The sequence below is a fragment of the Psammomys obesus genome, unplaced genomic scaffold (genome assembly GCF_907164565.1).
Source record: "Psammomys obesus unplaced genomic scaffold, mPsaObe1.curated_primary_1811, whole genome shotgun sequence".
Classification (NCBI taxonomy): Eukaryota; Metazoa; Chordata; class Mammalia; order Rodentia; family Muridae; genus Psammomys; species Psammomys obesus.
The window spans coordinates 864,657-879,544 of NW_026596466.1; the positions used below are offsets into that span (position 1 = coordinate 864,657).

Sequence of the window (14,888 nt, forward strand, 5' to 3'; positions counted from 1 at the left end):
TTGCTGCCTTGAATGTGATAATCTGGAGCCCAGTTATGTCCCAAGTGGCAGTCGTTATGAAAAGGTTACCTTTCTTTGTGTGTTTCGAGACAGGGTTTCTCTGTGTAGCTTTGGCTGTCCTGGGCTCCCTTTGTAGACCAGGCTGGCCTCAAACTCATGGTGATCTGCCTGCCTCAGCCTCCCTTAGTGCTGGGATCATAGGCCTGTGCACCACCCCCGGCTGAAAGATTACTTTTAAAGCTTAGTCTAAGCACTGCGACATGAGAGCCAAGGCACAGGTTCCTCATCAAGGGCGCAGACACAGCTCTGTAGGGAAAGGTGATGCAGGTGGTTGGTACTACTGAGGGGAAGATGACATCAAGAACAACGGGACTGAAAAGATGGGTATCTTTGGAGTCAGAAATACAATTTTGGGGGCTGAAAAGATGGCTCAGGGGTAAATCATTTGCCAAGAATGCCTAAGGACTGGAGTTCAAGTCCCCAGCACCCACCTCAGGGCACAAAAGGTAGAGACAGAACTCCCAAAGCAAGTTAGCTAAAAAGAGCTGAAACAGCGAGTTCCAGGTGTGCAAGGAGATACCTCTATAGAATATAGAAAGTAAACAAGGAAGACACTAAGCGTCAACCCCCAGAGGCACACATATACCCACACATATGCACACCACATGCACAAAAGGAAGTAAAACTCTGAATGTCTACAAGCAAAACCAATCATATCACAGTTAGCTTCACACCTTCTTGAAATTTTCTACAATGTAAATAGACAAGGTCAGAGATACCTGGTCAAACAGGTAAACGGTGACATCATCAAAAAATGTCACTGCCTTCTTTTCCTTCTTCCAGTCATCCGGCAGCTGCTCACTGGGCTCAGCAGCTGAGGATTTCAGCAAACTCCGCAAGTGCCTACCATCATCATTACTGACAATGATGGGCACGGGGTGCTCTGTGTCATCCTCCGACTCAGAGCTGAGGCTGTGCAAGTTGAAGGCTCGCAGCTCCTCATCTGAGTCCTCGCTGTTCTCATCTTCCTCATCTGCATCCATCCCATCCTCCGAGAGGTCCAGCATCCCTGACACGCAAAGTTTGCCCAGGTATTTCCCTTCAATGTCTGGCTCCTTCAACTTGGGGCCTTCGAAGTGGCCGGACAAGGATTTATCCAGTGTGGAACTTGTGTATGCAAGGAGTCCGTTGGTGTTGGTGCCTGTGGAGGCCAGGATGCACGGGCGATCTTCCTGTGTCTCCAGGTCATCACAGCTGCTGAGTTCTGAATTCAACAAACTCAAGGGGCTGCTGGCCTCATCGTCCACAGGATATGTCTCTCTGGAAGCATCAGCTGGTGTGGGCTGCAATGTTTCTTGTGATTCTGAGTGACAAGAATTCTGCAGAGCAGACACCTGACTTTGATCTGGCTTGCTCTGTAGGGCTTCCAGACAGCTGTCTGTGCCGTCAGAGCTTTCCTCTGGGACAAGTGGCTCAGGTGGGGACTGGCCCTTTACCAACACCAGAGCAGAGGCAGATGTTCCTGGGACCTCCTCAGGCTTTTTATCTGGCTCTGAGTCATTGTCTGAGAAGTATGCAGAGTCTCGGTATGAACTCTGGATGCCAGGTGTGAAGCTCTGAAGGGGGCCTTCAGCAGCCCTGTGGCCATCGCCTGCGTCTGAGATGACAATCACTGGGTTGGGAGGCAGACTGCTCTGGCCTCTGTCACCTGCTGCAGCTGTGTCTGAGTCAGCAGTGTCCTCAGGTGCAGGGTGCAGGGTCCACTCAGGAGACTCAAGGTTCTCTGTTTCATAGCCGCTGTCTGCGGGCTTATCGGGGGGCAAGAGTTTCTGAGGGGTATGGGAGCCTAGAGACTCTAGTAATGCTTCATGGACATCCACTGAATCCAGGGAGTCTGGTGTCTCCACAGACTGCTCTGAGGTGGGGATGGGTGTTGACAAACTGTCTTCTAAGAGACTATCTTGGCTTGTGGAGTCTGAGGAGAGGGCAGACGCCAAGGCTGAACCCTTCAGGGCAGCCTTACAGTTACGCTGATTTAAAGTCTCCACAGCTTCCGAGTTTTTCTCCAGTAAGTTGCCACTAAGAAGGTCCTCTGAAAATGGCTGATTTTGTAACTCCAGTCTTGATTCTGGAATACTCCCCATGCTACCCTGACCAGCAAGAAGGGTAGGGTCTCTTTTGGTTAGATTCAAGGCCTCCTTGCTTTGGCAAATGATGTCTGAGGGTCCATCACCCCCTTCAAGGGTTTTGGCATCGGTAGCAGGAATTTCACCTGTGCCAACCACGCAGTCGGGGCTTAGATCCAGGCAGATGGAATCCTTGGGGAGTCTGTCATCTATAAAGGAGTTTGTTTCTCCTGGCCTCAGATCTGACTCTGGGGGGACATTAGAAGATGCTTCTTCTGTGAGTGAGGCTAGTGGTACCTGCACTTCTGGGGAAACCTGTGGTGACGCACCACCCTGAGGCATGACATCTGTACTTTCATTCTCTCCACTCATGTTTTCCTGTGACAAAGGAAAGCCTAATGTATTTTCAGGAAACTCAAGTTCAGAACTTACAGAGTCTCTGTGGGGTGAATCTAACAGTGCTGAGGTAAAACCTGCATTCTTAAGTTCTGTTTGGAGATCATTCACCTGCTCCTTGCTAGGCAGTGAGCCTTTCAGCAGGTTTTTCTCCTGAAGAAATAAAAAGTTTTCTGACAATTCTTGAACACTCATTGGATCAAAGTGATCTTGGTGTAAAAGACTTTCTGATAAGCACTGAGGGTCCTGGTCTAAAAGCTTATGAGGCTTTTCTTTGTCGGACTGGCAGGTGTCTTTGGAGTCATCCAGGCTTGAACTCAAGGTAGTTGGCTTAAAGTCAGCTTGAACTCCATTTAGTTCCATTAGATCAAACATTTTTTGGTGACTGGGCAGGTCATCTGCTTTGTCGAGGTCACTGAATATGTTGAAAGGGCTCCCAGGAACACTGGCAGCACGAGAGTCCTCAGCAGAGCTGAGCTCTTTGGGGTGAGCGCTGCTCTGGAAGAAATCCTCATCTGTACTGGGCTCCTCAGACACAAGGTTCTTAAGGGCCATCAGATGGGGTGCCTCAGCTCCAAGCCTTTCTGGATTATCCACTTCAGTTGTGAGCAGTGCAGGTGGATAATCCAGCCCTAAATTGCTACTGCTTTTCTCTTCCAACTGGATGTAATAGTCACTTCCAACAGAGAGGTTGTGTGCATCAAACACAGGAACCACCCCAGGGGCCCTCACAGGCACCTCCTGGCCACTGTCATCTTGTTTGCCAGGACCAGGATCTGAAAGTGAACTCTCAAACACTTCAACAGGGAAGAACATGTTGGAGTAAGACAAGGCTTCATCTGGGTGGCCCCGGCCTTGCTCATCAAAATGGTCATGCTTGGCAGCCTCCCACACGTACTCAAAGCTCAGCCCCTGGCTGGTCTCAGTCACCGTGAGGACCTCCTCCATCTCCCGACCTAACCGGTCCCGGGCAAAGTGGTCAAGGATGGGGAAGGCGGCGCTACTTGATGTGTCCCTACTGTTGGTGTTTGGCTTGAGAGCAGTCCACTGCTGTTCAAAATCAACCTCTGAGTCCCGCTGGCTCTGCATCCGCAGGTAAGTGAGCAGTCGGTGCACATCTTCTGCAGCTGGCCTCTTGTCAGGGGACAGCCAGCAGAACTGTAACACTTCATACCTGAGAGGCACATAAGGGACAATTAGTAAACAAGGACACATTGATTTAAAGAAAGAAGTAACTTCACTTCAGAGGCAACTCAACATGTCCTTCTCCACAAGATCTCTAGACCTCAACCACTGCCAGCCATGTTAAGGCTGACCTCACCGTGTGATTCTGGTACAAGAAGAAAGGACATGGGATGTACTCTTTTTTGTTGTTGTTCCTTTCTTTTGTTTACAGCACATTCATAGTATTCAGCTGTAACCTGTCTGCCAGATCATGTGTTCTGGTTTTCTTGTAATGGCCTTCCCATCAAAAAAAAAGTGTTTTTGGTTGCTGTTCTAATTTTTTTTTTAAAGATAGATTTATTTACTTTACATATATGAAAGCTCTATCTGTATGTACTCCTGCATGCCAGGAGAGAGGATCAGATCCCAGTATAGATGGTTGGAAGCCATCATGCAGTTACTAGGAATCGAACTCAGGACCTCTGGAAGAGCAGACAGTGCTCTTTACCACTGAGCCATCTCTCTCGCACCACTGCACTAAATGTTTATTGTTAATGTTTTGATAGCATTCAAAGAACATGCAAAAAAAAAAAAATCCTGATCCGTTTTCTTGTTTGGATATGCTTATTTTGAATGTTTTCATTAGCATATACTAATTATGCACAATAATGGGCTTTACCATATTTGTATACAGGAACATACTGTATTAGGATCATATTCACATACCTATCCACCCCTTCCCTTCTTTTGTTCCTTTCCCATTCTTCCCAACTAGCCTCCCTTCTATTTTCATTTGTGTGTTTGTGGGAGTGTATGCACCTTACCAATGGTTATACCACTGAAAAAATATCACTCCCTCTGTCACCAACCCTTTTGTGTTTATAAATATTCAATGAGGGGTGAGGTCCCATAAGCACCCCTTTCTTCCAGGACAAGGTGCTGACAAGTCCAGTCTTGTAGACCACTAAATTCTGAAATGTTCTGCCATATTCGTTCCTTCTCTTTTTTTTCTAAATCTTTATTTAGTCAGGATTGGGATATGGCATGGCACTTGCATGGTCAGAGGCCTTTTGAAGGAGTTAGCTCTCTCCTTCACCATTGGTCCCAGGGATCAAATGCAGGTCTCTGGGCTTGGCAGGAAGCATCTTTACCCACTGAGCCATCTTGGTAGCACCACATTCTCCTCTTAACAACTATTTAGGGGCGGATGTGTTTATCTTAACACTTTCCACCAAGCACTAGGGACAGAAGCCAGAACCTTATGTGTGCTGGGCCAGAGCTCTTCATGACGCTACCCCCACAGCCCTACCCTTAGTTTTTATTTATTTATTTATTTATTTATTATTATTATTATTATTATTATTATTTTAAAGATCTTATTTTTAATAGTGTGTGTGCATGTAAGTGTAGATGGATGACAATGAGACAGGCTAAGGCAGAGATGACAATTCTAAAATCAGTCATGAATAATGTAAAAATGATTGCATTTCAGCAATCTATTGTCTAAAAGTTAAGACTCACATGAATGAATGGGCACACAAACACACACACACACACACAAGAGGCTATCCCGGGTGTCTTCCTCAATTATTCTCCATCTTACTTTTGAGACAGGCTCTCTCATTGAACCTAGAGTTTACTGAGTGAGCTAGACTATCAAGCCCCAGGGATACTCCTGTCTCTGCCTCTCCCCAGGAACACACTTCCACACTCAGCATTTCACTCAAGTGCTGAAGGTGTAAATTCAGGTCCTCTTGCTTGAGTGGCAGGCACTCTGATGACCACGCCATCTCTTCCGTCCCCCTCCTTGTTTTTGAAGGCTACAAAGCAGCATGGAAGCTACCAACCATCTATCAGAGTAAGGCTGTTCCAGCTGGGGCATCGCGAGTTTCGTGTCCCTCTCTCTGATGACATGATTGAGCACATCCAGGTCTGAAAGGTTTGTATAAGGCTGAGCAGCATTACTGAAGAGTTCCCAAAGTGTCACACCCAAGGACCTGTGGAATACAAAGGTCATTTTATTCATACCTCATTTTATTCACAGTATCAGCAACTATATGGACAAGATGTGTAGGGAAGTGGTTATCTATTAGTAAGATTAGGGTAAAATGGCTCTTAAAATATTCAATATCCCAATGAGGAAAAAAAAAAAACAAAAACTATTTCTCTGAAAATGAGGGTAACCAGAGGCGTTCTTGTATTTACTTTATCACTATGACAGAGTATGATATAATCACGGGAATTAAACAACATGGTTGTTTGTGACTTTAAAACTTCAAGGAGTCAGTTGAAAGATTGATGGCATGTATGAAAACTTGGCAAAATGGTTCAATACTATAAATACTCTGACTTCTGAGGCAGGGAATCCTATTGAATAGTAATAAAACATTATAAAATAATTCCAAGAAACCTTCACATGAGCAAATAGCACTTCCCAATTAGATCTGTCATCTGTTGCTGTGGTTACCCCTCAACACTGTAGGCTTGTGGCAGCTGTGTGCCAGAAACAGCCAAAGTAGGACATTTTCTCTCTATCTAACTAGCTCTTCTGTTGTTGTCGTCACTAAGACAAGGTCTCACTGCAGAGCTGAAATGGAACTCACCACATACCCAGAATGGTTGTTTTTTTTTTTTTTTTTTTTTTTTTTAAGACAGGGTTTCTCTGTGTAGCCTTGGCTGGTTTGGACTTGCTCTGTAGACCAGGCTGGTCTCAAACTCACAGAAAGCCACCTGCTTCTGACCCACTAAGTGCTGGGATTAGAGCTGCACACGTTGGCTCCAGACTGGTTAATTCACAGCCTGCCTCAGCCAACTAAGTGCTGGGATTACAAATGTGTGATACAATAGCCATCTTTTCTTCCTCAACTTGTCTTTGCACCCCAGAGTTCTGTTCTCCCTGAAAAGGCCTCAGCAGCCTAGCTCAAGGAAGTACTTTTTCTTTGCTTCACGGCCTCTCATTTCTTTCCACCATTCACTGTCATACAGGAATGTCTCTTATCTACTGGGATGTTCTCAGGCAGTCATGCATGTCACCTGGAAAGTTAAAAAAATTTTAATGTAATTTAATTTAAAATTTAATTTAATTTAATTTAAAAAGTTGTATGTGAATTTTGCCTGCATTCATGTCTGTGCACCACTTTACATGCCTGGTGCCAAGGAGGCCATGAAAGGGTATCAGATCCCTTGGAACTGGAGTTACAGGTGGAATGTGGGCTGCCATCCTAGTGCTGGGAGTACAACCCAGGTCCTCTGCAAGAACAACCAGTGTTCTTTAGACTGAACCATCTCTTTAGACTCTTCTGGGGTAATTTTAAGCAAGTAAGTTGGTACTTAGGATCCATATCACCTTGGTTGCTTTTTTTTTTTTTTTTTCTTTTTCTTTTTGTCAGGGTCTCACCATGTAGCCCAGGCTGGCCTGGAAATTAGTGCTGGAATTAAAGGTGTGTGCCTTCATACAAGGCTCATATTTAGCCCAGGTTTGGCCTGGGAAAGTGGAGTTTTTCAAGAGCTCCCTGAGATTGGAGATTCTGTCTTCCCCCAGATTCAGGTATGTGGTTATGAGACTGTCCAATGTACTCCAGGAAACAAGAGCTCCGAGTAGCTTTATCTGCTGTTGTGCAACCTGATGTTCAATTTCCTGACGCTACTTTTACAAGTGACTGAGCAGAGCAAGCACATCTATGTCCACAAAGGTCATTTCTCCTAAAGGGAGGAAGAGGATGGAAAGCCCTCACACCAGCCCAGACAGCAGTGCTTTCTCGTCACTGGTAAAGAACCATCAGGGGTAGATGATCAATTTAAGTACAAAAAGGTTTAAGACACTGTCCAGTGACTTTGGAGTTTCCAGTTTTATCGAAAAAAACTAAGGAAACCATGTGAAATGCTAAAAATCAAAAGATTGGTTTGGCAGGTGACAGAATGAACAGCATTGGCACGACCTGGGCCTGCCCCAAACAGGCTTGTCTCCCTGCCTCAGGTTTCCATAGTCCTCATTAACCGTGCTTCCTTCCCCTCTTCTCAGACCAAAGGCCCCAGGGCCCTGCCACCCACTTCAGAGGGCATGAAAGGAAGCACAGGCTCCCCAGCTCCTTAGGCCCCCACATCTTGTTCTTTTGGAAAGAAATGTGTCCTGTTGTTCTCCCCACCTCAATTCTAAATTCTACATAAGGTTCCTTTATCCACCTTGGCAAGAGCAGTATGGTGGGACTTGGCACAGCTGCAGGGCCAATTCTGCACAGGCTCTGTTTTCATGTCAATCATCCTGCTAAGTGCAACAAAAATGCTAGTAAAGTATAAAAAATATCTTCTTGAAGAATCTAAGGCGGGTAAGTAGGCAGGAACTTCTAGGGAAAAGCTAGAATTTTGAGAACTGAGAACACAAATGACACCTTTAAGCCCTGGGGCATCTGTGCAGGCGTTTGGGCTTCTCTGTATGGTCTAATTAAGGCTCTATGGAAGAAGACTGGTGCTCAACAGACCAAAGCCCTGGGTCCACCCAGGAAAGGTGTCTCTCTGAAAGATTCTCTTTCAGGGCAGGCATAAAGCAGCCCCTGAAAGGCAAGCTGCCAGCTAGGGAGAGAACGACGGGAGACTACAGCAACTAACGGGGCTGACCTACAAAGTAACCAGAGCTGGCCTTGAACAATCCTCATTATCTAAGTGAAAAACATTTCAAGCTGACTCGCAATGGCTGACTAGAGCAGCAATCCTTTATGTGGCAAGACACTCAGGTACCCAACAGGTCCTCTATGGAGTTCTGTCTTGGTCTAGACTGCCATGGATTCTAACCATAAGAAAGGCCAGAGAAAACAATGCAGCATCCAGAAGCAGAAGGGCCAAGGTGTCACTTCCTGCAGTAATTTGACATGTCACAATTCAGTTGTAAAAAAAATAGAAAGTTTTTAAAATTTAAACCTATAAAACAAAACAGAGAGATTTAACAAAATCGACAGTTGAAGAGAGAATCTGAAAAGCAGAGAATGAGCAGAGAGAGCACATGGATGGGAAGAGTGGGACGCAGAGGACCACTCAGAGATACAAGAGAGAGTAGGAAGCAACAGCACAGGTTACATCAACCTTCCGAAAGGAGAGAAAGTGAAGAGAGGCAATATTTAAAGGAAAAGGGCTACGAACTTTCTAGAACCAATGCCCTTTACCAACCAATAGATTTAGAAAGCCAAATAAATAACAAGCAGGGAGTGGATGCATCAATCCATACCCATACAATTTACACTGGCACACAGCACCAAAAAAAAAAAAAAAAAAAAAAGTCAGAGAATTATTTTAGGCCAGCCAGAGAGAAAAAGTCACATTACCTTCAAAAAGCTTAGGCAGACTTAGAGCTGACTTCACAAAGCAACAATGGAAGCCAGAGGACAGTAGAATGACATCTTCAACATGCTGAGAGGAAATAGCTGTCATCAAGTAAAAACTCATTTAAGGGAAGAAAATGAAACAGGCAAGTGTGTGCAAACCCACAGAAAATGCAGTCTGTTAGCAGCAGACCTCATTAAAGCAAATCACTTTAAGTAGAGCACAACCCCAAAGGAAGGGCTGCTATCAAAGCACAAAAGCAAACAACAACAACAAAAAACATGAGGAAAACGGTTTGTTATGCGAATAAATCTAAATGAACATTGATGTTAAAAAGTAACACATTAAACTGAGCAGTAGTGGCACAGGCCTTTAATCCCAGAATTTGGGAGTTTGAAGCTAGCCTTGTCTACACAGTAAGTTCCAGGACAGCCAAGGCTACACAGAGAAACCCTGTCTCAAGAAAAAGAAAAAAAGAAAGGCAACATATAGGAAGGAAGGAAGGAAGGAAGGGAGGGAGGGAGGGAGGGAGGGAGGGAGGGAAGGAAAGAGGGAGGGACAGAGGGAAGGAGGGACTGGAGAGATGGCTCAGAAGTTAAGAGCACTGGCTGTTCTTCCAAAGGTCCTGAGTTCAATTCCCAGCAACCACATGGTGGCTCACGACCATCTATAATGAGATCTCGTGCCTTCCTCTGGCCTGCAGGCCTACATGCAGGCAGAATACTGTATAAATAATAAAATAAATCTTTTTTAAAGAAAGGAAAGTAACATGTCGGGAGGTAAAAGAAAAAATGAGAAAACCCAACAACAGCACATAACTGTGTGTGTATGCATGTGTACGTGTGTGTACACATGGTCTAAGTTCTTGCACTAGTCAAGAAAGAGGGTTAGGAGATGAAGTAAAATTAAGGTGTGCAAAATTCACACGTTTTAATTTCTATGATAATTGATAAAAGCACAGGCATGGAATGCATAGCTCCCAAATAAAGAGCAAATTAAAGCTAAAAGAGAAATCAATCCAAAGGAAGGTAAGAAAAGAAAAACAAAAAATAAACAGAAAAACAATACCCTAAAATATAGCTACCATTAAGAAAACCATGACAATATCAAGCCAAAGATTTAGATATATCATTTTAGCATCTTTTGAAATGACCTCTAAAAATCAGTCTTATATAGCAGCCCAAACCCCTTTCAATTTTCCCATTTACTTCAGAAAATATTAAGTACCTATTGTATCCCAGGCTCTGTATAGGTACAAAATGTAAAACAGATGAAGTTCTTGTTTTTAGTAGAGAAAACTGGGTAGAAGCAGCAGCATTCAAGTTAATTGTAGCACAACGGCTATCACTGCTATGGCTGAAGATGTGTCTTTCTGCCTCCCACATCCTAACACATTTACTTTATACTCAGAGAGAAGGGAGTCTGGCTCTTGCTAAGGAAACCAGGTAAAATGCCATGCTCAATACCTACCAGATATTACTGTATTTGGTCTGATCTGCAGTCAGGAGTCTGTCTTGAAAGCTGGTCACCAATTCTGGAGCAGTCCATCTCAAGGGGAAAATTTTTTTGTCATCCGTCTCAATGTAATCCTCCTGCAGGGTCACAAGCACAGTGTTCAGCGAATTCCACACAAGGGGAGCTTAATAGCATAAGAGCAAAACACGCTCAGAAAACACATGTCCAACCCTAAAATACAGCACAGGGAGAGGAGAAGCAGGCACGCAGAGACTTTTGGATAGAAGGAAGGATGTGCATGAGGTATTCCTCTGAAGTCCGGAGGTTTTGTGAACAGTCTCTGGGCCACAGCACCTGCTCAGTCATCTTTAGCACAGGCTGGCTTTCTGCACTGAGAACTGTGGTGGTTACCACAGCTGACATTACAGCTTGTCCTCCCACCACTTACCAGCAGCAAAGTGATGGGTGAGCTACAGACACTAGCAGCCCTCTTCCTTCACTGTGAGGAAGGCTGCACAAAGGCAATAACATTTGTGGGGGTTAGAAGGGAGATGCTGCTGGCAACAGCCCCACAGATTAGTGGAGCTTCAGGACTACAGCTTGGACAGAACACCAATTTAAATTTGCATGCTTTCAAAGCACTATACCTTGCGTCCGCACAAGAACCCACTGAATGCCAGACAAACGTTACCTTTAGGTTGCAGCTTAGAAAATGATGGGCACTATAACAGTATCATTCTGTTTTTTTTTTAAGATATAACTCATTTAATTTTATGTGTATGAATATTTTGTCTGAATGTATGTATGTACACCACATATATGCCCAAAGCCTAAGGAGGAGGTCAGAAGAGGGTGTCAGATTCTCTACAACTAGAGTTACAAACTGTTGTGAGCCTCCATGTGGGTTCTGGGAACTGAACCCCTGTCACCTGCAGTAAGCCATCTTCCCAGCCCCAGGAATCTTTGTCCATATCCTAATATCTTGTTCCACTGAGCTCAGCAAACACATACAGATGAAAACCTACTGACTTGTTTTCTTTAGTGGTATATTTATAATATTTTAAAAAGAAAACTGTGAATGTTAACTTTATCATACCTGTGCTGCAATTTTACTGACTGTAATAAGAAACACCTACAGACGTGCATTTTGATAGTAACTACCACCTGACCTCATGCTAATTATAAATTTTGTTGTACAGGGCTAGCAAGACAGTTCAATAAGTAAAGGCACTTGTTGCCAAGCCTTATAACTTGAGTTCTGTCCTGGGGACCCAGGCAGGAGAAAGAGAGAACTGATTTCTGCAGGTTTTTTTCTGACTTCCTTATGCATGTCCTTCCATGTATGTAGCCACAAGCATATACATCTACATGAAATAAGTATGTAATTGAAGTATTTTTAAAAGATCTATCTATCATTCATCTATCTATCTATCTATCTATCTATCTATCTATCTATCTATCTATCTATCTATCTATCTATGCAGCATTATACCTGCATGTATGCTTACACACCAGAAGAGAGCAGCAGATCTCATTATAGATGGCTGTGAGCCACCATGTGGTTGCTGGGAATTGAACTCAGGACCTTGGGAAGAGGAGCCAGCACTCTTAACCTCTGAGCCATCTCTCCAGTCCCAATTAAAGCATTTTTTAATATTGTTCTTTATATATTGTTCGGTCAAACTGAATCAATTACACGAGTTACAAAGGTCTTTAAATACAACCTTTAGAAAGCTGTCATATAACTTCAGGCACAAAGACACTGATTTAGACAAACCAGAAGCCAATGGTACCATTAAAAGGACTGCAACTGACCCTGTTCAAGAAAGGTCATGCCATGAAGAACAAGACTCTCACCCCATCCTTGAGCACAAGCAGTGAGTGGCTTTCAAACCAACTCCATGACATTGAGCAGGTTAAGGAGATGGCAGGCAGAACTTTGCTTACCTTGTATCTGCTGAATCCTATTCCATAGTCACCCACTTTGACATTTAAGTCAGAGGTGAGAAAACAATTCCGTAGGGCCAGATCACTACAAACAGAAGGAATAAAGCCAGTGTAAGAACAAATAGGACCCACAGCCAGGATCTCGCTGTAAAGAACTGCCACACGTCAGAGGCTTCATTTAGAAACCAGTCGTGCCTTTGGCTCTCTGCTTAGTAATTAGTGTCCCAATTTTTTCACAGTTTAAGAGTTATATTCCATATTCCTAGCCGCATAACTATGGTCACTGGTTAAATACCGAACATACTCACATCCCTGGTCTGGATCACAGTATTTAAAGAGTCACTCAGAAATTTAAAACACTGAAATTGGGGGCTGGAGAAATGGCTCAGTGCTGAAGAACACTGGCTGCTCTTCCAGAGGACTCGAGTTCAATTCCCAGCATCCATGTCGCAGTTCACAACTAACCCTTTTTGTTAGTTCACAAAACTAACCCTTTTGTTTTTCAAAAAAAATTTTAAATATTTTCTTTTTATTATTATTTTAAAATTATGTGTATGTAAGTCTATCTGTGTGTGGGTTTGTAAACATTAGTTTAGATGCTCAGAGGCCAGAAGTGGGTGATGGATCCCCTAGAGCTGGAGTTACAGGTGGTTGTGAGCTGCTCAGTGTGGCTATGACACCCTCACTACCCAGGTGTTTCTCTAAGACCTCCTTTTTCCATAAGTGACACAGCTTCCTTATTAGCTGGAGAAAGAAACAGTAGCTACTAATGAGCACAGTGGCTGAAAGTGTGCTCGTGGGTAAGGTCTCATACCCTTACCAGCAACAGCTCTAACAGGCAGCAATGGGCAGCTGCAACACTGCACCTTGCACGTGTCGGATCCCAACGGGCATGCTGAGTGTAATGCTGACTCAGTTTACTGAACAGCTTTCTATGCTGTTTATGGCGCTTCATCACAGAGCCTTCGAGCCCACGGTAGTATCTGAGGAAAACCTGGAACACTTTCTGACTCTGCTGTCATTAACAATACAGAATCTTCCAATCTTTTTTTGTTTGTTTGTTTTTAATTTAGTGTGTGTGCACAAAATCAGGAACTATAGGTGATTTTTAAAAGTGCACAGAATGTTTTGAAAATGTTAGCAGGGCTCGGTGGCGCATGCCTTTAATCTCGGCACGCAGGGAGGCAAAGACAGCTGGATCTCTGTGAGTTTGAGGCCAGCCTAGTCCTACAAAGATAGTTGAGGATAGCCAAAGCTACACAGAGAAACCCTGTCTCAGAAAAAAAAAGAAAAGAAAATGTTAGGACTGCTATCTAGATGTAATGATGTAATTGGCCTCCAAATGCCAACATAAGTTTCTCTGCACCTACAAATGTGCAAAGCTACAAACACAGACAAAACGCAAGGTGCTAGCGTATAATTTGACGTCAAGGCTGCTCAGGTCAGGAAATACAAATGCAGCCAGCATTCTCCTTCAAGCTGAAAAACAGGTCTAGTGACGAAGTTGCCCAAGCTCCAGCCCTCCCTGGCTCTAGAAGGCACTGGCTAGTCACCCCATTTGGCAGCAGGCCCGAGGGCTCCAGTCACACCTCCTCACCATTTGTTTCTAACCTGGGCGGCTACACATGACACCCTGCCCACCTGTGTGGAAGGGTTCTCTAGTGCACATGGCTCAAGGTGACCGAGGCCAGCTCCAAATAAACCCACACCAAGTTTCTATCCACAGGAGACAGAGACCGAGTTCCTCACAGACAATGACACAGGAAGCCAAATGCCTACGAGATACTGACTACTCTTCCGGGAGCTTGGCTTATGCTATCTTATTCAATCTTGTTAACAGTGCTTCTGGGTAAAACAGATCCCCAACTCTACAGAAGAAAATAAGCTCAGAGGGTCAAAGGGATCAAAGAAGACCCACAGTTGCAAAGCTGATGACAGGAACATAAATACCCTAAGCCCTGCTGACCCTCTCTGTTTCTTCTCACTGTCTTCCTGCAGCAGCCACAAACACTAAGGCTCTGAAGGGTTGTGTCCATCTCACTGTGGACCTCAGATGTGCAAGAAGCTGGCTGTGGGTAGATGTGGAGACACAAGCTTCCCTAGAGCAGTGGTGGCCTTTTTCCTACTTATTAGGTCTATCCGTGGAGCTCTGGGCTCTGGGAATGCAAATTCTTCCACTGTGAAATTCTGTCTAGACAAAGAGGACAGTGCCTATGAACTGACAGTGATTGCTGGCTGGCCTTTCGGGGACTAGTGATGAAACAGGATAAGACCTGAGTGGGTTTTTCTTTGGACTGGCCAGGTAGCAAGGCTGAGCTGGACAGCCAAGACTCTCTGTGGGTCTCTACTGGGCCCATTTTACTGTTCCATTGTACACAACTGCAAAACTACATAAAATACTCAAATAAGCAATTGCTGGGTACTGGATACCAACCTACCCAAGTTCTGACCCTGGAGGAATACGACAGCAGAGGTAAGTGTCATTCT

At 44.4% G+C, this 14,888-nt stretch overlaps 1 protein-coding gene across 2 annotated transcripts in view; it reads right to left on the minus strand.

The window, feature by feature from the left end:
* Lmtk2 (lemur tyrosine kinase 2) overlaps positions 1-14,888 on the minus strand; it is an 87,211-nt gene that overhangs the window by 11,556 nt on the left and 60,767 nt on the right. For both annotated transcript variants that reach the window (XM_055598629.1, XM_055598627.1), the window contains exons 8-11: positions 12,402-12,486; positions 10,470-10,591; positions 5,534-5,683; positions 780-3,696 (exon numbers count right to left, since the gene is read on the minus strand). In XM_055598629.1, the coding sequence (XP_055454604.1) occupies positions 780-3,696; positions 5,534-5,683; positions 10,470-10,591; positions 12,402-12,486 (3,274 nt within the window). The remainder of the gene's footprint in view (positions 1-779; positions 3,697-5,533; positions 5,684-10,469; positions 10,592-12,401; positions 12,487-14,888) is intronic.